The sequence below is a fragment of the Falco punctatus genome (genome assembly GCF_963210335.1).
Source record: "Falco punctatus genome assembly, chromosome: 9".
NCBI lineage: Eukaryota > Metazoa > Chordata > Aves > Falconiformes > Falconidae > Falco > Falco punctatus.
Genome location: NC_137589.1, coordinates 15838983 through 15862708, shown reverse-complemented (window position 1 = coordinate 15862708; position 23726 = coordinate 15838983). Strand labels below are relative to the sequence as shown.

The window sequence follows — 23726 nt, the reverse complement described above, 5'->3', positions numbered from 1 at the left end:
CTGTCCAAATTTCTAAATAGTTCTCCAAAACTGCGATTCTTTTACTCACAAGATTTTTGCATAGGATTGTCAAAAACTGTCCAGAAAAACATGGCTTTAAGAGAATTTTTTTTTCATGATAAATTATTCTAAATGCTAACAGATATGAGAGAAGTAACAGTATTCTACTACTTTGGGAATGAAAGTTCTAGAGGATTCTAAGTTTATATTCCTGGATCAGACTGCTGGGGTAGTAAGTTGTGTCCTCATCCAATGTTTTAAAAAGAGGTATGTTCAATAATTTTGCCGTGACTACTTACCACTTCTAGGTCTATTAGTTTCATGATTTCTTTAGCAGACTTGATAACACTTGATAGCAAAGGTGAAGAGCATCTTTGATTTGTACTTGGAACTTAAAAAAACCCTATTAATTAAATATCCCACTGTGCAGCTTTAAAGATTATTTAGGTATTCCTATAAGACACCTTTGCACAATGGGGTCTCTTGTACATGTTTGGTTTTTAAATACAAATTGTAATTGGAACTTCTTAAAATGTTTTTGACATGTCAAAATGTCACAAGAAGTAAAGGGGAAATCTATCCTTACTTTTTTCTTCTGGGTCAGGGAGAGATGTCTTGCTAGTTCAGATTGATAAAACCTCTGTTCATTTGACTTAAGTGCATTTTTTTGCTGATGTACTTAAATGCAGCGATCATCTGTGTTTCCACAACTTCCATTTGGAGAGCAGTAGAACATGGAAAGAGTGCCTTTTGTAGGTGGATTTTTTTTATCAGGTTCTTCATATGATCTGATAGTATTTGCCATACTGATAAACGGGATTTTTCCTGTACAAGAGGGGTTGCATTATTCTGAATCTCCATAGGTTTAGGCTTCAAAATTCCTTCTGGGCCTTTCCAGTTTTAGCATCGTGTAAGTCACTTCTGCACTTGGGGCTTGTAAAATAGAAAATAGCAGTTGCTCCACTGAGAGAATAAAGATATTTCAAAAAATCTGCTAAATAGAGAACATTGAGGGCTGCAGCCTGACTCACTGTGTTTTTTTCTAGATGTCCTGAAGGTTACCCAAGCAAGAAATTGAAAATTTTCTTCCTTTTTACATATTACTAGGCTAGTTAATGTTAAAAAAAAAAAAAAAAAAAAAAAAAAAAGGGCAGAGAACCATTATTCCCCAAACTGTCCCTAATGTTGCTGTCATTGTGCTTAGGTGGTGGTGAAGTATTGAAGTACAGAGAAAAACTTTCTATTGTTTTAACAAAACATCTATGGTTTTCCATGATGCCTCTGCTTTTCAGTTTGTGTGTATGTTTATTTTTAACTCTAGTTTCCCAAGGAAATGAGGGTTACGGAATTGTAAAAGGCATTTTGAGAGCCATAGGGAATGTGGAAGAGGACTGGATGCTATAATGGTTATGTGATGTGGGAAAGAAACTGTGGGAGTGCTTGGGATGGGCAATCCGGCGACCAGGGGAGGCCCGGAAGGGACCAGCAGGGTGGCTGTGGCAACAGCCTGAAAGAAATGGTGGGGACCTAAAGTTGTTGTGGAAGGAGTAATGTGGAGACATATGATCCAAATGCGATAAGGAAAATCACATCTGATCAGTTCTGCTTTTCAGGGAGCAACTTGTTTAAATTTGAAAAAATCATATGGGATTTTGGACAGTGTTCCTGTAATATACATGGAATGAATTAACACACACTTTGAACTGAATAGGTAATTCAGATAGTAATGATTTAATTGTTTTTAAAGGATAGAAGTGTGTCCTTCAGGGTGGATTCTCTTTACCTCTTTCATATATTGGCAGGCCTGCCCACACTCCAGCCAGCAAAGCAGCAAACTGCCAGAGAGCTTTTCTTTTTTTGTAGACAGTCAGCAGTAGCCAGCGTTTGTCAGGGAAGTTGGGCTGACCCAGAGCTGGCTCCAGCAGCCTTCCAGCAACTGGTGCACGCTGATGCCGTACCACCTATTCTCTTGTGCCATAAGACTGTGCCTTCTGAAACTTCACATGTTGTAAAACCTAAAAAGACAAGACACGCTTTTGTAAAGTTTTGGAGAGTGACACTGAGTATCCAGTGCTTGAAGCAGGTGGGAATGAGGCTGGAAGAGGCTGGAGGGTAGAAATCCAGCTGGCAGTAGTCCACAGCCTTCCCTGACACCGGTTCATACTAATGAAAAATCTTGTCCCATGGTTTTAAGTTGTGGCAGATTCAAGTGCTTCTCTCTCCCTTGCCCTGTCCTAGCGTGTGAACCCAGTCGCTATGCCACTAAATACATAAGCATCTTACTAAGACAGAGAGACATGCTTCAGTTATGTGGTTATGCTGTTTGTGATACATTTATCATGGAGACAGTAGTTTCTGCCCCATTTTAGAAGAGACAAAGAGAGGCCACGTGTCAGTATGTAGTGTGGATACACTGCAGCATGCGAGCTTTTCCTGCCTACCCATCAGGAACGGAAAACTGTCATCTGCTTTTGGGTTTTGTACCTTAGATTTTGCCTTGGATGTTGTTGATGGAACACTGGTGAATGCTTGCTTCTTTTTTGCCTGAGTTTACACACTTACCCAGACCTATGGCTGGTGTTAATTTTCACTGCTTTGTTAAACCAGAGAAAACAATATAACTACACTTAAAATAGATGGCTGCAAGCCTCTCTAGTAAGAGGAGGGGGAGGTAAGTGGTGCAAAAGGCATGCTTTATGCCCTAGTCCCAGTGCAGAATACATTGTAACCTGCTGCTTTTGTGAAGTAGGAAGTAGCTGGAAAAAAATGACCTACAGAAAATAAAATTGTATCTCAATTTTTATTTATTTATGAGGTGCACACTGTTAGTTTTTATTACTGCTGATAACTCTTTTATATGTTTTGAATTAATAGTGTAATGGGAGGTGTCTTCATAACAAAAGGAGTTTCAATCTGTGCTTTTCTGTCTGCAAAGAAAATCTATAGGTTTTGTGGTTTAAAAGCAAAGGCATGAAAAATAATAAGATTACACCCTGTGTCTACATTAACAGCCAAAGGTTGAAGCTGCAGAGTAGGATTTTCATCAGATACAAAGACTGAGTGTGCCTTGTTGTGGGTGTAAGAGTACCAGCAGCATTTTGGATCTTTGAGTGCAATGGTGAGATCATGGTTATCATAAAGGCTATTATCATGATGAGACAATTATTCAGCCTACACACTGGAAGCCTATGTGAACTAGCTGATTCTGATTAGTGGTTGTTTTTTTTTTTTCTGAATAGTATGTAAATTGTTCATTTAGTGTTCACAAGCACAAAGTTCTTGTGATGCAGTCCAAAACTTGTTTCTCTTTATCACTGCATCCATAGCCTCTGCCAAGCTACACAGCTACTCAAACTGCATTTGTACTGGATTGTGGCCTCTATAACTTGCATGTTGGTTAGCCTGTCTTCATGCAGCCTGTGAATACCCTTCAGAATATATACTATAACTCTAGAAATCAGCTTTAAGCCTACAAATTAAACTTTGATTTTCCCCCCTCTGCTTTTATAAGTTATGTAAATATATATTTAGAAGAGACACATTATTAAACACTATCTCTAAACATCTGTAATTTTATGCGGTACTTTTGCCATTTAACACCAAAAATGTTGCAGTCTTTATAAAGAGTCCATATAAAATTGCAATTTTGTGTGTGCAGTATAACAGAACATCTTGCTGTGTAAGAAAAATATGGTGCCTAGGACTTCACAGAATCATGGAATGATTTGGGTTGGAAGGGACCTTAAAGGTCATCTAGACATCTCTTACTGGCACTGGCATCAGACTGGTAGGAGTGAGATGGATTGAGGTTCCCTTCCCCCAGAACTTTAGTTCAAAGCCTTCTTCACCAGCTTGGCAAGCCTGTGACCAAAGATGCTCTTCCCCTCCTCTGACAGATGAACCCCATAGACTTCTACTCACAGAAGTAATTAAAATGTGGTGATAAGAGATGGGAAAAGCCTATTAGATCATCTTAGCCATTATCCTGGCAATGAAGGATTTTCTTTACAAGATCACAGAATGGTCAGGGTTGGAAGGGACCTCTGGAGATCATCTAGCCCAACCACCTGCTAAAGCAGGTTCACCTACAGCAAGTTGCACAGAATCACATCCAGACAGATTTTTAATATCTCCAGAGAAGGAGACTCCACAGCCCCTCTGGTCAGCCTGTTCCAGTGCTCTGTCATCCTCAGAGTAAGAAAGTCTTTCGTCATATTCACTTGGAATTTCCTGTGCTGCAGTTTGTGCCTGTCGCCCCGTCCTGTTGCTGGGCACCACTGAAAAAAGCCTGGCCTCATCCTCTTGACACTCACCCTTAAGATACTTGTAGACACTGATAAGATCCCCTTTCAGTCTTCTCTTCTCCAGGCTAAACAGGCCCAGGGTTTTCTTGCCTCCAGGGTCTGGGAAACTGAAGGGCTGGCCTTGGCAGTAAGGGCTGAATTGAAGAAGGCGCTCAACTCTGCCTTCTCTGCACCCTTCCTCACCAAGGCACCGACCTTGTACAGCAGCAGACCCACCATTTCCCTAGTCATCCTTGTACCGCTGATGGACTTGAAGAAGCCCTTCTTGTTGTCTTTGACATCCCTTGCCAAATTTAATTGCAAACGGACCTTACTCTTCGTTATCGCCTCCCTGCGTGTTCTGACAACATCCCTATATTCCTCCCAAGTAGTCTGTCCCTTTTTCCACATTCTGTAAACCTCCTTCTGTTTGAGGTTTGCCAGAGAAGCTCCTTGCTCATCCATGCAGGCCTTCTGCCCCCTTTGCTTGATTTCTTACTCATGGGGATGCACCTGTCTTGAGCTTGGAGGAAGTGATGCTTGAATATTTGCCAGCTCTCTTGAACCCTCCTACCTTCCAGAGCCCTAACCCATGGAATTCTTCCAAGTAGGTCTTTGAGGAGGCCAAAATGAACTCTCCTGAAGTCCAGGGACTTGCAACACTTTACAAGTCTTTTCTGTATTTTCTAGCTCAGTGGACAAGTAATGGGCTCCTACCATTTTCTTGGGAGTAGAGTTCTGTAATGTGCCTGTAATTTAAAGCAGACTTCTCAGCATATTGTATATTTCTACATAGTTTATTACGTTTACTTCTTTTTCTTTTTTAAACCCATTAACTAACTATAGATTTTATTTTTTATTCTATTTTAGATGCACATTTTTAAGACTTTCAAACTCACCAGAATAATTAAGCCATGTCACTATTATGATTTGGATCTTCATTTGGAGCTCTGGTGTCTGCAGCAAATGCTTCTGATAATGTGAAGCATGCTAATGGTCTTAGATTTTTATATTAGCAACTGAAAATGTATTTCTAACTGTCCAACCTTATTAAATCAAACAAGACTGAAATCAATAAAATAGTTTTGTGCTGTCACAGTAAGGTTGAATTAAGAACAGACTTTTGGGAGCTAGGATGTCTGACCCTCTTGGTATGGCAATCATAGGATAGTTATGAGTGTCACAGACATTAACTATTTCCAACTGGATCCGAATATATATTTTAGAAGGGAAAAGCTGTAAAGTTTCCATTGTGGTCATAGTTAGAATTGTATATTGCCAATATTTTGTCTGCAAATAGCCAGATAACTAGCCTTGTAAATACCTAGTATGCAGTTCCTTCAGCTTTCTAATCTGGCAAGTGGGCAAGGAGACGGGAGTTTTTGGTTTCTTCGAACATTTATACATTTGATAATATAGTTGGTGGTTTTGTGTTTTAGATACACACCAGTCTTCTAATGCTCATCTACTTAATAAGTTGTATCAGGTAGATCACATGTTCATCTAGGACACAGGGGATGTCTTGTTCCAAAGAGCTGTTTGGGGGGCTATCTAACCCACAAGACAGATTCAGGGCTGCTTTTGTGTGTTGTTTTGGGTTTGGTTTTGTTTTCTTTTTAAGTACAGGTTGTATTATCTATTTTTCAACTCTGGGCATATTAAATGAACCATTTTGATAGTGTCCAACACTCACCTTCTGCAAAGCACCGATCGATCCACACGTGTGTTTTTACTTTTGTAGTGTCCTGCTGACTTTCATGAGCCTCTGTAGTGGTATGGATCTTATATGTCTTTCCTAAAGGTCAGTGATGAAGTTGCCGAGTTTCTCTTGCATTCATTTGCAAAGCTTCATTATTCTTATTGTTAAAAATTTTCATAGTATCTTACCTAAATCTGTGCTGCTTTGATTTAAACATTTTAATCCTATTACTATCCATAGTAATGGTGGAGAACAGACTATTTCCTTCTGCATTTTGGCAGGCTTTGATCCATTAGTCTTTTGTTCAGGCTAAATGACGATGCATTTTACAGACATCTGATTGCTCTTGTTTTCCAGATATTCATATCACTGGAAGCAGAACAGCAGAAGTCAGTCACAGTATACCTGCAGCTTTGCAAATGCTAAACAGAAGAGAAAGATTTCTTTTATTGGGCAGGCTATACTTCTACACCCTACTGTGCTGTTTGTCTTTTGCCCCATGTCAAACCTGCAATGTTTTATACCCTCCAGACCCTGCTGAAGAGCAGTCTTGTTCCCTAGCCTCTGCAAATGTGTTTATTGTTTTTCCTCCTTATCATTCTCACTAAAATTCATCTGGTTTGTTCTGGTTGGGTTTTTCCCCAAAACCTTTCCTCTAGTTTTACTTATTTTTATCTAAAATGTCTGTCTTTGACATGCGTAAGCTTCTTGTAGTTTCCTGTTGTCTGCATTGGCAACAAACTTTCTTTTCTATTGCCCGAGTCATTAATGAAAACACTGGAGAGCAGCAAAGCCAGGGGTCTTGCAAAGCATCCATCTATTTTGACAATGAATGTTAATATCTCGTTCCTGAGATCAGTTACTGGATCCCTCTTGGATTAATCTAACAATCTTTTCATTAACGTATGTCTCTTACCTTGCTTATGAGAATGGCAAGTACAAGCATGGCTTTTATCTTGTCCTTAACACCTGTCACCCGTTCAAGAAACAAAATTAAATTAATTTTATACATTTTCCTCTTGACAAATCCAGTTTGATTGCAGTTCATTGACTAACTTCCAGGTGATGACAAATTCTTTGATGGAGGAGTTTTCTAGGACTGGAAGTTAACTGGACCAGTGTACAATCTCCCGTTGTTTCAATTTTTCTTTCCCCACCCTGTTCTTTCAAGTTTAGTACCAAGATTGTCTTTCAACAGTCTTGGTATCTTGCCTATTTTCCAGGAGGTCTCAACTCCCTACCCTAAAAAACTATAGTGGCTGGAATTTTATCTTAAGCCTATGTAGTTCGAGTGTCCTAACATGAACTGCATGGAGTTTGCCTTGTTGTTACGTACCTGTTTTACTACACTTTAAACTATTCCACTTCTTTTCTAGAATGACAATTCTTGTGTGTTTTCTTATCTTCTGCTCTGTGTAGTATTGATTATTTAAAGTTTAGCTTCATCTAATATTTCAGGTAGAATTTATGGTATCTTGAGAAGAGGAACAATGCATTTATCTCTGAATAGAGCTTCCATGCAACCTTCCTCCTTCTCAGTCCCTCTGCAACCTACTTAAAAATAAAGGAAAACACAAGAACAGGGAAAAAAATATTTTAAAAAGCACATTTAGTCTTATGCAGGTTTGCATCCACTCATATGGGTTTGCCTGTTTTGGGGGAAAAAGAAAAAGCAGGGCAGGAGGAGGCAGGCAAATGAACAAGATTGCAGTGCTGGCTGATACTTGTCTTTGCTAAGTGTGTGTGTGAATATGCATGTCTAAAGCTATTTATTACTAACCACAGATTCAGAGAAGCATTCAGCATTGTTTTGTGAAGAGTGATTTCAGAGTTAAAGCAGTAAATTATTCACATCTCCAGCTTACAACTTTTTCCTAGAAATTTAGTGCCTGAAATAGGACAGAGTGTTCCAGCTGAGACCCAAGCAAAGCTGTGTAGGAGAGACATATCTTTCCTATGTCTTCAAGGCCGTTACTTCTGTTTTACACTCCTAGTATGATATTTGCCTTCCGTTAACTTATGTTCCATTTGCCATACAATAGAAACAAAAAAATCCCCCTCCAACCTCATTATCTCAAATTCACAGTTACTCTTCTCTAAAAGAGGAGTAATATATTCCTCCTCACCCCCTGTATGCTGTGTACGTAGCTTACAAACAGATCGGGGCAGGAACTGCCTCTTACTATGTTGTTCTGAATAGGGCAGTAATATTACCTGGGTTTTCAGGCACAACATCAATGCACCTATTCTGTGATAATTATGATTATTATACAGGTGAGTGTTTTTTTTCATATGCTAGCTTGCTCTTGCCAGGCCAAGAAAGAACTTGGTCTCCTGTGGATCTTAATAGCTTTATGTGAAATTTATGCATGAACAACAGTCCTGCACTTTTGTAGAGGCAGTGAATTATTTTTTTTTTTTTGCTTTTGAACAGTCTCTGGTAGTTATCTTTCTTGCTCCAAGTGTTTGTTCCAGCAGGATTTTAGCACTGAGATTCTAATAGCTGAACTACTTCACCACCACCACCCACCCACTCAAATGCAAATCCCTCTTTCTAAAATGACCCTGAGTGATTTTTGATATTTGTTGTTATTTTCAGAAAACCTAGAATTTTCACCTGCCATTGTTTTAAGCATAAAGTTGTAGATTTTATAACTGGTATATGAATTTTCTTACAGGAAAATGAGAAGAATTTCACCTGAAAAATATGCATTTGATAACCTCCTGCCTTTTTTTATTGATTGTTAATGATTCTGCTTTTTACGTTTTTTTCCTATAAAAGTCAAGTCACTGCTGCATAGAGCGTGCAGAACACTTAGAGCGCTGAAATCTTATTCAGGCAGCATGTTGAGATTTTAATGATTCCCTGACTTAATTATGGAGAGGATCCTTTGGGAATGAGACAAAAATGGTCATTTGAACATAGGAAAAGGAATAATGAATAATTAAGGAGTCTAATTAAATGAGTTTCTTATGCTGGAGTGGATTGGGAATTTTTTTCTGTTGTATTTTCATTTAAAACATTTCCTTAAAACTCAATAAACTGTGTGTATATTGGAAGGAACTAGAGTCTTCACTCAAAATTCTGCACTTAGTTTTGCTAAAATAGGAAGCCTGCAATTAAATCCAGAGTTATTAAGTATGTCCTCAGTACTTGTTGAGGGAGCCTGGGTCCAGCATGCAGTTGTGGCAGTGAACAAGGAAGGAGCTTTCTTTGGCTCACACATAACCTGTTTTCCTTGTTTTAGGAATATTTCGTGTTAGTAGTACATTTTTTGAGTATGAAAGGAGTCCAGAGAAATTAAAAATACCTACAATACAAAACAAGTCAAGGAAACTTTCCTTCCTTTCTTGTACTTTCTGTATTTTTGCACCGCAGAAATTAAAAAAAAAATTACACAGTTGAAAGTCTCAGGGCAACTGGGAAATGCTGCAGATTTCAAAGAAAGACTTTATTGTGACCTTTGCAAATGGGGCATTTGTGACACTTATTCAGCAATTTTTATTTCAAAAGAAAACAACAAGGAAGCTACTCTTGATGTGCAGAACTTGGCAACAGGAAAATATATGGGCACTGGGTTACTTGGTACAGCTCCCTACTGTCAGGGGTGGGTGGGGGAAGTAACCTGTTTCACAAGGCGATGAAGCACTGCCTTTGTCCAAAGTTTTATTTTTGTGCCATGGTAGGAAAGGTAAAATAATATTTTCATTGTCACAGTATCTTCCTAAGGCAAAGGGGCTTACTAGCCCTGAACACAGTTTTTGCAATGATTTATGTAGAACCTCACTTAGGCAAAATTTCTTTTAGCCTGAAGTATATATTTTTGGCTGAAACCTAGCAAAAATCAAAGGACACTAACTAAGGGGCACTGGAAAATGATCTACTGATTGCAGACAAAGGTGTTGGATGTATTTGTGATTGTTGGTCCCATCCCACTTTTTGTTTGGCAGCTTCATTTGCTCAAGCAGATTCACTTCATGACACCTTTGCATGCATTGCATTTCTGCAGTGGTGTGGCTTTTTACATAGTTTTCATTATTACAACCTGCTACTGCTCCAAAAAAGGGACAGCAGGCTGGGACTTAATGCTGAGTAACTTGAAATACCCCAAAGACATTTCCTGCTGCTGTTTTGGGTTATTTATAAACCACTCTGGGACAGGGCATTTTCCGTCTGAGATGAGCAGGGAATGACTCCTTTTGTGTCTGTTTGGGGACTGGATGACCTGGCAGAGGTGCTTCTGAAAGCCACACAAGGACCTCCTTGATATCTGCTTTCATTATGTTGAAGGAAATCCCTTCATGGGCTCAGTGTTCACTGGATGTCTTAGTGAATTGGCTATTGCTTTTATGTGTTGAAGCAGAAATTAACAGATGCAGCAGTGATTAATTGTCCACTCAGGGTGAAGTTTGTAGCTGAACCATAAAATCCTGATGAATGTTTTTTGCATTTCTTTTTTGAAGCTCACCAGAAAGGGATCAATCCTCCCATGATATCACAGACTCTTCAAGTTATGGGTGTGGGAGTGTAAAACTGGTACAAAGCCTACTTTTGCACTTAATCCTATACGACAGGAAGCTTTTCCTGGCTGTGTTGGTGTAATTTGCAGAGGAATCTAACAATTCCCAGATCAAAACTCTGTTTGGTGTCATGTAGCACTGTCCCACAGACCTCCTGGTCCCCCATTGTACTGGGGCTTGCAGTAACAAAACTAGGAGAACATGGTGGACTAGGTAGAGAGTAACTGTGGAACTGGGAATCTGGGGAATGTTAATATACTGAATTTATGGTTTCAGAACATTATTGAGTAGTTCCAAACAAGGATTAAAAAATACATCACTAATTGTGATCTAGTGTCAGTCCCAGATATAACTTCCACCTGTTAATATGTTTGAAATGAATTTATTACCATTTCACAGAATGATCTTTGTCAGCATACCTAAGAAAGCGATACTCTGTATATGAATTTCAGCCCTGGTTGTAGTCTGTTGTTTGAATTACAGGGGGGAAAAAGTAGAAAAAACTTTTCTAAAAGTGCAGCTTTATATTAATTACGGTGGTTCCCAGTAAACATAGGGTTTTAGCACTATTCTTCTTGGTGGAGGAAAAATAGGAAGAAATTTTTTTGTGTATTTGTTCAGCAACAATTTAGACAAGACATATCTTATTCTTACTGTGTTCCTTGCATCGGATAAATTTTCTGTGCTCCTCAGCAATTCCAGCTACAAACCCACTCAAAATTTATCTTCCAATTAGTGTACCTCTATAAATAAGATGCACCAGTATCTTTTTCTTCATTTGTTATGAGTCAGAGATGAAATTCTTTACACTATCTTTGCAGAACAGTTAACATTAAATTGTCACTTTCAGCTCCCTTTGTCTGTGTAGGTCTCAAAACCAAGGATTATCTTGTTTTTGAAGTCAGGGATGATAATCTCCAGGTTTTGGGTACTCTGCAGTCTTCTATAGTCACACTTTCTCCTCTGCTGGGGTGTGAGCGTGTTGTTTCCCTCTCCCAGTTTGTTTGCAGGCAGATTTACTATGCCTTCGTGGTGACCTGGGACAGCTGCATATTTATTGTCCCATCTTCTCCACCCCTGAGGCCATAGGTTGAGTGAGCCTTGAGTCAGCTTTTGAACTGTCCCGATCTACAATCTAAGTCTTAAAGGTGAACCAAAATCAGTAGTTGCTTTCTTTAAACGTCATATCTCAAACTGGGAGTTTGTGACAAATTCACAGACATGTCAGCCATCCTTGTATCAGGAGTGTGCTGGACTGCAGGAGGTGTAACTTCATCAGTTAAGCCAAATTGTGTCATCCCTCCATAGAGGAATAGCAATTTTGCACTTGATTCTGCGAGAGTGAATATGCTGCTTTGAGCTTGTTTGAGCTCAGAAGGCAGATGATGTGTCTGGAGAGTGCTTAAAAAAGCATATTCCATGACTATTTTGTGTGTTGGGTGTTTTTGGGTGTTTTGAGGTTTTTTGGGGGTGGCTTGTAGGCTTGTTTTTTGTTGTGGTGGTGTTTTTTTGGTTGTTTCTGGGTTTTTTACATTTACAATTGTTACCATTTCTACTTTAATTTCCAATGTGGGCAGCAGGGTCATTTAAGAAGCAGTAAGCTTCTTGGTAGGACAGTACAAATATCCTCGGCTTCAAATATCTGGCCATTATCACTGCATCCCTGAATTTGTGTCATTTCCAAAGCTTTTTTTAAGCTGTTATGCCCTAAAGAAGTCAAATAAGAAATAAAATGTAATTCAATAAAACTCCAAATCTTATACTGTTGAGAAGAAATTAAGGGCTAAGCACTATAAAAATAGTCTATAAAACGCAATTTAGATATTTCCCTCTCTTTGTGTAGCACATGCATCCCTTTCTGACAGCGTCATGTTTCCTCAGAGTTTCTCTGGGATCATTATTGCCAAAGCAGAATTCTGCTAGAAGATGCAGGTGGTGGGGGAAACCTAATGCAAGATAACAGAAGGGCAAAGCAATCCATAATTTTTCTTATTTTCCATTCATTTACTACTTAGTGACCTTGATTTTCTGAGTGTTTGGAGATAGGTCCATCCTGCCTTGATATCAGATTTGTGAGAAAGAGAAAAAAGTAAAATTAGATGCTAAATAAACTTTTAATCTTGTCTCATTTGTGTTTTCATTTGGTTTTGAGACACAAGGCCTGCTAGTCTGGCATGGGCAGACAAATCTTATGAGACTCCTTTAAAGTGTTCTTTTGAGTTAACTAAGTTTCACATACAGCATTTTTTAAAAAAACCAGAATTTTTATTTCTTCTCTTAGTCTTCTCCCAAAGTGTTACTTTCATGAGTTGGTAAATTGATATTGCCCTTATTTCTATTATGTGATATTGCCCTTATTTCTATTATGTCTTCTTTCTTCTCTTTTTCTTCTCGCTTCCACTGCTTTTCTTAACAAAAAAATCCAGAGCAGGGCTACAGCAGCAGAAAGATCCCCTTCCCCCTTTTATCATTTGTTCTGTATCAGATAAATTAGTCTTAAATTCTTAATTTCTGAGTTAACAAGAATTGGCTGTACTTTTCTTAATTTGTTTTCTTTTCCTTTGCTCTCTGCTCTTTCTATTCTACCTATAACGCTTCTTTTCATCTTTTGGAAAATGTAAGCATACTTTGTTTACCAGTAAGAGCTGTCATAGTGACCTTCTAGCCCTGTGTGTGATTATAAACCTTTTTTGATCCATAGTGATCTAAATAGTGTAAATATTGAATGTTTCTATGGTGTTCTATCATCCCTAAAAGAGCTTAGATTTTCATAGACCTATTTTATGGCATATTGGTAAACCAGTATTTTCATGATTCTCATCTTTTTTTTTTTTTCTTGTGCTGCATAATTATTTAAAGTAAATGTAAAAGTGATGGTACTATCTTTGCTCCATAAACTGCTGACTAATTGAAAAATTAACTCAAATAATTAGAATAATTAGATTGCAAACACTTCCCCCCCCCCCCCCCCTTGTGTTTTTTCAAGATCTGCCTCAATGTTGTATGCTAGTGCTCTTTTGCAGTCTCTCTTGAATCTGGTTTTAACAGTGGGACTAGCGGCTTAAATTGAACCAAACACCACACTTTCAAGTTGATAAAATCACTTCCCAGCCATTGTGACTTTGTGAGCAGATGAAGCTAAGTAGACATTATCCTTGCGCTAACAGAAAGTGTAAATTTCCCATTGTTCAACTAAGATACAGTTTATCATCCTTTATCAAGACCCTATGGATTCTGCTGAAACACTCATTGGCATTTCATTAACTTTGTAATTAAGGGTGAAATCAAATAGCTTAATTATTTTACTGAAGTCTGAAAAGAAGCACTTAATGAAGTATTCCGGTACCTAATTCCCTTGAAGTGAGTTATGACATATCTGGCATGAAAACCTTCACGCTTCATCCAACTTTTGTCTGGTAGTGCCTTATCACCTTCCAGTGAATGATGCCAGTTCACCATTTCCCCAAAAGCAGAAGTTATACATGTACAGTCTCTCTTCCACAGGGATCTGAATCTTTTACACCTTTTCTGTAATCTCTTTTCTGTTTGAGACTGTTCCAGCCTGCAAACAACACAGAATCTCCCTAGTATTGCACAAAATATAAAGGATCTTTTTTTGTTATTATTTTGTTTGACTGTAACTTTGCTAGCTAAGATATAATTTCTCAAAATCCTGGCTTGAAAAGTAGTTTTTTCTTCCTGAAATCTAATTCAGGAGAAGTTTGGACTCTGCAGTTCAAGCAGGGATTGTAATCCACATTTAACAAAAATAAAATCTACGTGCTTGGTCCAGTTGGTTAATTAGCTGCAAAGATACTTGGGATGAAACAGTCTTTATCTGTCTTGTAAAATCCTTGCATTTATGCATATCTCAAGGGATTAGGTGAGGCCACTTACTATCCTCATTTGTTAGAATTATTCTCATTAATAAAAGCTCGGGTTGATTTCTACCTGCATAGAATATAGCCTGTGTATAAGGTGCCGTTAGGGCTTTTAAGCTGCATATGTGCACATTATTCTCTGTGCCTACATTTAAAAAAGTCTGCTTGAAGTATTTTTAACATATAACACTTTATAATACGTTATTTGTATTTCCATTTAATAAGGTTATTTAGGCATAAATTACAGGCTAGTATGGGTAAAAAAGTTTATGAATGTCACAGGATTAGCCAGCAAGCAGTGAATGACAGCAGCATTCACTTCATTTTGGCTTGAATAAGAAGTTGGTTTCCTAAGGCAAAATCTCATGAGTTTTCCAAATCCAGATGGAAATGTGCTGGGAATAAGAGGGATCCAACTCTACTGAATTTTGTTGAATCCATTTTCATTTCTGGTCCTGTTGTACTTTCTAAGCACTTCCCTGCTAATAACAGCGTTCTGTCAGACAGGGGAACGAATGTCAACTTTATTTTACAGAGGAAGAACTGAGCTTCAGAGTGAATAACTGCCAAGGTCATGCAGGCAGCTTGTGAGCTAGAGAGTGTTTTGCCTTTTTTTTTTTTAACTCCTTTTTTTTCTTTTTTTAAATAGGCACAGGGTGGTCTTCCATTTCCCGCTGAAACTCCACCAGCCTCCCTGAGATAGCTTCTCCAGCCCCCTAAGTCAGCAGCTTTGCCCAGTTCTCCTCTCCAGTAGGGCTCCCGTGGTACAAGAGTCTTCTCACTGCTGCTCTGTGCTTCACTGAGCAGCTGGGCCAAAATCCAAATACCTGCCTGAATGTGGCCTTTGACTGCTTGCAGTTGTGCCTTACAGTTGAAAGCGTGCTTTGAGCATCCTTCAGAGGATACTCTTTGCATCTTTAAAAATAGAAATATGTTTATTCAAGCTTCCATAGTAGATGAAGAAGCAGGAATTTACTACTACTGGTTCAAACCCAGGCATTGCCCAAGTGCAACATTCCTCTTTCCACAACTTTCCAAAGGCAGCATTATATGAGTCTTCAGAAGTCTTTCAGATGTGGAGGAGGGAGGATTAGGGAGAGGTACATGGTGGTGTGTAGGTACGGGGAGTTTTGAATACAGACAGGAACCTGTGATTTTACTGCATCAGGAAGAAAGATCCCTAAGGTCACGTAACTGTGGTTTCCATCCTTGCGCATTTCTTAAGTCATTCCAAAATAAACAACTTTTAAAACCTAGTTTATTAGCCTGTGAACAGTAGACAAACAGTACACTATGTAGCTGCCTTTTGGACAACACAGAGTGTGTTCAAGGTAGTTTGTTTTGGAGATTTAAAATGTTGGTTTACTTTTAGCCATGTTATGTGAAAACTAAAGCAATGGATACATGTCACTTACTGCACCTCAACAACCTGGATTGAGAAAACTTCACTCAAGTTCAGGGGAAGAATATATACAACCCTGTGAAACCTTTCTGGATTTTATGTTACACACTGAAGATTCAATAATATTTGGCTAATTGCACTTCAAATTTAAATTTAACTTTATTTTTACAGCAAATTCTGGTTTTTTTCTTCCGGAAAGAAATGCTAGTATGAAGTAAAATACATCAGTTTCACTTGTGGAGACTTTTGGTTCTGACCTGCAAGTAATCAGACTGCCTTAAAATGCTCATCTTCATTACTGTGAGGTACACTACTAGGAATACTGGGAAAGGTTAAAAACAGCAGTCTCGAGGCAAGCTGCTGATTGTTATATTTGTGTAGGAAAAAATATGGTTCCTTATTTACTAGATGCTTGTTCTGTGTTCATCTTAGTAAAAGATCCTCCTGCAGGCCTTAATACTGTTGCTATTTTACCTCCCATAATGAATATTCAAAAGCTGCAGTCATTGAGGACTCAGGTGGCAGAAATAGTAAGATGATTGAAGCAAGCCTTGACATAAAAGCCTAAAAGTACATTTCCAACTACATGGAAATAGTGCTGATTTTCCTTTCTGACCACGTAAAGACGACGCCAGGAAATCTCCCATGAATTAAACGCCTGTTTCACACAGTAGTGTGATTGCATCTTTCTTTCTGTATGATGTGTTGTAATAAGTATGTTTAAAAAAAAAAAAAAAAAGGAAAAAAGACAACAGGGCTTTCTGTAATCCTCTCTCACAAAATGTATTGGAATTGAAAAATGGGTATAAAGGACACACTGTTAAGATATGGCAATGCATGCATTGTTTTCTACATAATGCAGTCAGGGTCTCCATGGTAAAAAGAAATTTTTATTTTATTTTTTTGTCACCATCAGCAGTTAACCTAAAGTAGGAGCTGCTCCATTTCATAATAGGTTAAATAGCTTACCATACAAAACTAGCTGAGAAATGTACATCATTAACACTGCATTTTTTAATAGGTTTTAAAAACATGCTTTAGGATTAGTGAAGAAAATACATTACAGCATATGTTATTGTTCTGGAATTTTTTTTAATAGAAAGCGCTCCTATTCAGCATTCCCCCTTCAGTGGAGTCACTTAGACACTTCCAGCTGGTGGCAGGGGATACAGCCATAATACAGCTTTCTCTGTCCCAGCTGTCTTTTTCATTACGTTAAATGCATTACGATGGCTGCACTGTTTTATAAAGGTTCAGGTACAGAAAGGTATAGGAAGAAATCTGCAACTATGTATTTTTGTAGTGGCTGCAAGCTTCTGTGAGATCTCTGAATCCTGAATGTGTTCCTGGCTCTGGTCACAGATTTCCTTCCAATCACTGGAACATTTGCTGTAAGGGCTGGCTAAAGGTGCCCGAGGAAATCACCTTTTACAAGGGAGCATTGTTGTAAAGGATTTTTAATGCATTATGGCTCATGCAGCATCACAGTTAAAGAAAAACAGGGATTTAGAAATTAATGCTGACGAAGAAACTGAGAAAAAAAGAAAACACAGGAAAAGATCCCGGGATCGCAAGAAAAAGGTATCTAGATCTGTGCCAAATTCTGACAGGGATTCTTTTGTTTTAATTTTCTTACCTTGCAGTTGAAGTATCAAAGCTTGTTCTTGCGTGTAACTTGGTAGCTGTCAGAGTAATTTGTTAACATTGTGAAATAGCATTGATAACCATGGCTGTGGGGTTTGCAAAGCAATTGAATATTTAATTGGATATTAGTTGATTGCAGTGATGATACAGAAGGTGTGCATTCATTTCCCAGATAAATCACTTGTGTTACTGTGATATGCAAACTGTTTCTGAGTTGAAAATAGTTAGTAACCATGATGTGAGGTTAAATGCTGAGCTTTCTCATAGGTTTACAGCATAATAGTTTAGCCTTACATACATGTACTTAAAAGGGATGTGTGTGGAGGCAGATTTTTTTTTCTTTGTGTTGGGACTGTGTCACATGTTTGGCTTCTGAAACATCCATTTTTGGGATTATGTTACAGAAATAAGGTGTATCAGTGTTTCTCTTTTTTCCTAAGGGTGAACTGTTTTACAGAATTGGGCTTTAACAATCTGTTTTTAGCAACTTTCTTTTGTTAGGGAAATATGTGACTGAGATTGCAGAGCCTGGATTTTCTTTGCTGTAGATTTGTCTTAGCTGCAGAAAACCCTCCAGCAAACTAGGATTTGAAAAATTCAGCAGGCACTGCATTGCTCATTGTTCAGTTCAGGAGCCTCTGTGTGATTCCAGTCTTGCTGTTTCTCTCTAAGGTATAAAGCAAAATAGTTATGGTTTGTGGCATAATGACAGATAAAGAGGCCAGCCACTTTGGCAGCTCTGTGGATATGTCCTTAAAAATGACACCTTGTACTCCGCTCCATAGAAATAAGGCCCTGCCATGATTTCTTGTCTTTGGCTGTATTTTATTATAATTTTTCAAGAACATATCAAGAAGCCAGTTGTCTTAATGGAAACCTGGGTATGTAGTATTTCTGCGTGCCTTTGTGAAATCCCCCTAAGGGGGGACCGGATAATCTTCATATGCTCAGAGAAGTGGTGCATGTGCTTCCTAAATGACATGTAGATTTCCTCTAACATATGTGCATCTTTTGGTTGGGTGAGAGTCAGCATTTCCCTGCCCTTTTCTTTTTTTTTTTTTTTCCCCTCTGCCATAGCAGTACTATACATAATGAAAAGCACTAAGAAACCCACTGCCTTCTGTTCTAGTGAGCACATTAGGAGACTGTTTAGATGGCTGCAGCGAATGTACTGCAGCATGTTAGCCGTAGGTATTTTTTCTGTGTGAATGTGTACATACAGATCTTCTGAATCATCTTCCAATACAAAGGAAAGTGAAAAAGTAAGAGTCTGTCTTTGGGGGCAATTTTGAGGTGCTGCTGTTTGAAACTGACCCGAATTAGTGAGGTTTTTCCTGTCTGCTCTTTAGGTTGTGTGCAGGTCTGTCAGGGTGGGTTTTTTCCCCCCAGCTGAAAACAGCACAGCAGTTAAGAATTCTAGGAGCTGGCCTGTCAACCATGTGTACCTATGGCTTGTAAGCTAAGATGTATAGTCTCTCAGCTAACTCTACTCATGATGCAGGAAGCCCACGTTGTGCTTAATGTGCTCAGTTTTAACAATAGCGTGCCCAACTATAGCTATGTACTGTCTGCATAAGGGTACTTTCTCGCAGATTGCAATTAGAACAATATCGAAGGGATGTGGCAGTGAGAGGCTCTTGATTCAGTGAGGTGAGACAATTGCTTTGTGGACAAAAATGCTTTATTGTTTATACAACACTGGGCTGTAGAAAGGAAATGTCTTAGCAACCAGAGTGGCACATGAATAAATATTAGCCTATTAAACTCAAATGTGCGGATTTTTTTCAATGTTTTATTTCTGTATCTTAAGAATGAGATTAAATAGCTTTTGCTGCACCAAAGCCTTTTTTGGGGGTTCCCTTCACTCCTCATGTCACAGTGGAATTTGGTAACTTATTCCAGTTTCTTTCTGGTTTTCCTTAGGACTTTGCAGATTCAGGGCATGTAGAGGCTCTCTTTCCTAGGAAAATGGAGCAAAAAGCTGCAGCTGCTTCACTTAACATTTATACATTTGGGCATCAGTCTTCTCATAGCAAAGACATGGTTTTACCACCCAGTACATAGGGCGTAGGAAGCCCAATAATTGTGGTTTGCCATTTTGTACTTTCCTGACTATTTAAAACATTTTCCCCCCAATTTTTCCACTATGAGTTGTGAGTCACTTCTTGTTCCTCTGCACCACCCACAAGCAAGCAGTACTCGGGTTTTTTTGTTTTTTTTTTTTTTGGTGATCACATGATACTGCACAAAGCTAACCCTTTGCTTAAGCAGTATACAGAAATATCCTGTAGGGTCTTCCAGTCACATTGGAACAACAGAGAATGCTAATGTTTCTGGATAATTTATACATTAAGGACACCAAGGCAGCCAAAGGTTAGAAAGTAAGGCTGGTGGGAGCACCCGGTGTCCTAGACTTGATGATACCAGCAACAGTCATGCTGATTTATGTTCCTATTTAGTTTGAGGATTGCAGTCTGAGGGTAATATTTCACTGCTTTTGACTGGTTAAGCAATTTACAGTTTAATAATGTTTTTGTTAAGGCTTGCTTCAATACTTGTACGAGAGAAATGACCTTTTTAAAAATACACACAAAACAAACCCCTGTATGATATCCAATCCCATTTAATTTCAAGGTGAGATATTTTCAAATTGCCGCACTGAGCTCTGTAGAGACACTGTGCTTGTGTGCCCTGTGGGCCCACCATGCTCTTTCTGTTTGCCTGAATTAAAGACATTTCTAGAGGTTCAGAGCTTAAATAGTTTAACTCATGTAAGAGAAAGAGATGGGGCCAGCAATTGAAGTGAATACAGTGAGGGGTCTGCACGATATACTTTTCCTGTATATTTTGTTCAGCTTTATATTACAGCTTCAAGCAGTTTTGCCTCTGTATGGTTGTGCGGTGTCCTACACTGCAAATAGTTTCAGTACGCCCAAGGGCAGACCTGAGCTTTAAATGGTATCACAGAACAAGCCAAGCCACCCTTAATAATAGGGGATTGATAGAACGGCTTGCTTGATTCCTTATAGTGTGGCTCTGTTGTGCATGGTTTGGTTTGTGAAAACTAGAAATTGCTTATCCTATAATAATGCCTGGAAAGAAATTAGTTGCTTAGTCAGTGCTGTTCCTAAAATAAAGGTGAAATCTTATTTTTTTATGTTCTCTGTTCGGTACATAGTAGACAAGAAGGGCAGGTCTTGGCACATACTCAATGATTTATGTTTTATACAGTATTCAGCAGGACTGAAGTGGTTTCCATTTGCATGTAGTGCTTAGGAGCTGGCATGTTCTTTGGGAACACAGAATAGCTTGATCATAATGCAAAGCCTGGCTGCTGCCGTCTCTGAGATGTTAAAGGCTGTTGCTGTCACATCCTCTGCTGCTACAAACTTGTGTGCAGCAGGGAGAGTAATGGATGCCAATGTCACAAATCCTGGTAATTTCATCGTAAGGCTCAGTGTTTGAAGGTTTATACTTTCAGGTATGCTGGAAAAATTGCCCTGCAATTTCCTAATGGGTATAAATTGAAATGCTGTGTCAGGAATGATCAACCTGTAGGCGGGCAGCTGTTCATGTGGCTTCAAGGAGCTTGTGCATCTTCTGGGCTGGGCTCTGCACCTGGCTGTAAGGCCTGTGGGAGATCGCTTGGACTGCCCAAGGCAGCAGAGCTGGAAACACCTCCCAGGGGCAGCGGGACCCCAGGAGGGCATCATCATATCCTAGCTGGAGTAATCCTACAGCTTCCTTTCCCCTCAGTTCTCTTGGGGCTGTCAAATGTTTTATGGATCTCAGCCATGCCAAGGTTTCATGAGCCTGAAAAAAATCAGCAGCTGCACCCCCACAATTAACCTGAGGAAAGGGTTGTGTGCATACCAGCTTCAGCTCAAGTGGCTTCTTCAGTTTGATTCACAGTGATAATCAAGCAGGTTTATTGAAAACAGGGATAATTCTTTCTCTGACAGGCCCATGCCCCTTTTAAAAAGAAGTTTGTGTTGAAACGGGTGCAGAGTTCACATGCAAACAAATCTATCATTTATCAAGTAAAGCTTGAAATGTGAAGTTCAAGGCATTTACCTCAGGTAACAAGTACAAATCTCCATCCATTTTTTAAAAAAATTAGTTTCATTATTTTTAAACAAATCTCAGGATCAGAGAGATCTGCTTCATGGTTTCCGAACAGTTTGTTGACAGTAGTAGAATCTACATAGGTTGAGCACAGATGATTGTTTCTTAATTCATTTGTGTTAAGGCACAAACCAGGCAGATGTTGCTCTACAGTCTGGGAACATGACCTACACTAAATGAGGAGATTGTGTAGATTTAGGGCCTGAAGGAAAATTTGCGAAGTTAGTGAATCTTTCCTAGGTGTAAGGAAAATTTCAGTCATATCTTTGATTGTAGACATGATGCTCTATTAGAGGTTAATCTAATTAAATATTTGAAAGCTATTTTTGATAGATGTTTAGGGGCACCGGTGGATAGAGTATCTCTAGCAGCATTGAATTCTTACCAGCGTGGGGTTTGGTGGTTAAAGAGTGTTTCTATTCAGTTGGAAAAACAATTTCTTCTTTGAAGATGACCCCCAAAGGAATGAAAAGATGACATTGTATTGTGTGGGTAGCACTACAGCATCATTTGAAGTGGGCACTGCTCAGTGTTACTTTGCTGTTTATAAACCCAGAAATTTTTTTGCACTGTAATACATTCACATTTTTATTTAGGCAGTTTTAAAACATTCACCTTTTCCTCTTCACCTTCTTGATGCCTCAGGATTCTGCTGTCACAACAGATGGCCATTTGTTATTATGCAAATGTCAGTTTGGGTTGTAAAAACCGTGTTATGCTTAATGTTACCAGCTCATGGTGGGATGAGATGGGGAAGAGGGAGGACTAATAATGGGTGACCTTACCATTATAGGAAGATTGCTCGGTGACTTAGACTTAGAGTTGGACTCTCAGTGAGTGTAAATCAGTATTGTTTCAACTACCTGGCTGTTATTGATGGAGTCTTTTATCCTTCTGGTTTTTCTACCCAGGCTGGGTTTTATTTGGGGTTTTTGGAGAGCACTGAGGGGCAGACGAAATGTCTGTTCTATGGTAAAATGGATGCTTTTGAAGCAAAAGAAAGTTCAAAGCTGGTATTTGATGAACAGAGATTTTTTTTTTTTTAAAAAAAATCTCTTTATGTAGTTATGAATATTCAGCCCTGTGCCAGAAGTCAAAGCACTGCTAATTTCAAGCTCTTAAATTGCCTGAATTGATGGCTTAAGCATGTTGTGCATACTTTGATACAATTCCATTCACTAAATGTTTGTTACGGTGAGCCAAAGGATTGTCAACCAATGGAACTGACTGAGCACCTGCTAAAATTGAGTGTTGGGCTCAATCACACACAGTTTGACTGAAAGGGGGGGAGGTTTAAGAACCAGTGTCTTGGTGTATGTGATGTGGGTAGAAGAAAGAAATAGAGAAGAAAAAAAAATTGCAAGTTGTATTAAAAAAAATATAATTTCCACACAAAACCTGATGTATTCTCACTTTGATTTGAGTGGAAGCTTGGGCAATAAAGGGCGAGATTTGCTGCTAATCAGTAATCTTCTACAGCTGTTTAGGCCACTGGTAGAGTCGCAATAGGGATTTTCTGACTGAGGCAGTAGGGATAGCACAAGACTCTGTTGTAAAGGCATAGAGAACTGTAAGGGTTTGGTTGGGTCCAGCACGCCTGACAAGTTGGAAACCTCTTTGGCCTTCTACTAAATAATGCCTCCCCATTAGACTTGAATGTGTGGGGACCCTTCTAGGTAATGAGCTCAGCTGAGATGATACAGCTGCCCCACACTGTTCCTGTCTTCAGTTGTCTAACGTGGGCTATAGCCCTATATATTAAATGGAAAAGATAAGTGTCTTCAGAGGATAATTCAGTGCATGTAAGTGAGACGAGTTAAAGCAATGTCCTCATTTTCAAAGGTATTGAGTATCCTCCAGCCCTGCAGCTTCAGCTGAAAGCTTTGGGCATTCTGCGGATCAGGCCCTGGCATCTCTGGTGGATGTTTGGGATTGTACAACACTTTTTAAAACCTTTCTTATGTGTCTGTTGCCTGAGCATGGTATTTGTGTGGAGCTCCACTTTACTGGCCGGTGCTCCACAAGGTGGCTAGTTACCGATCTCCACGGAAAAGCTCAGCATTTGTTTTTATTTTTTACAGACATTGGTATCACTTTATGTTGACTTGGAAGGGAAATGCAACAGAATGATTTTTTTAGTATTTATTCAAGTAAGACTAACGTGGACAGGG

General features: G+C 38.9%; 1 protein-coding gene across 7 annotated transcripts in view; it reads left to right on the top strand.

The window, feature by feature from the left end:
• ANK3 (ankyrin 3) overlaps window positions 1–23726 on the top strand; it is a 381110-nt gene that overhangs the window by 156020 nt on the left and 201364 nt on the right. Inside the window, exon 1 of one of the 7 annotated variants that reach the window (XM_080402713.1) lies at window positions 1158–17367. The exons of the other annotated variants lie outside the window; for them this stretch is intronic. Within the exon in view, the coding sequence (XP_080258839.1) occupies window positions 17254–17367 (114 nt within the window). The 5' untranslated portion in view covers window positions 1158–17253. Of the gene's footprint in view, window positions 1–1157; window positions 17368–23726 lie in introns of those variants that run through there. 7 annotated transcript variants of the gene reach the window in all.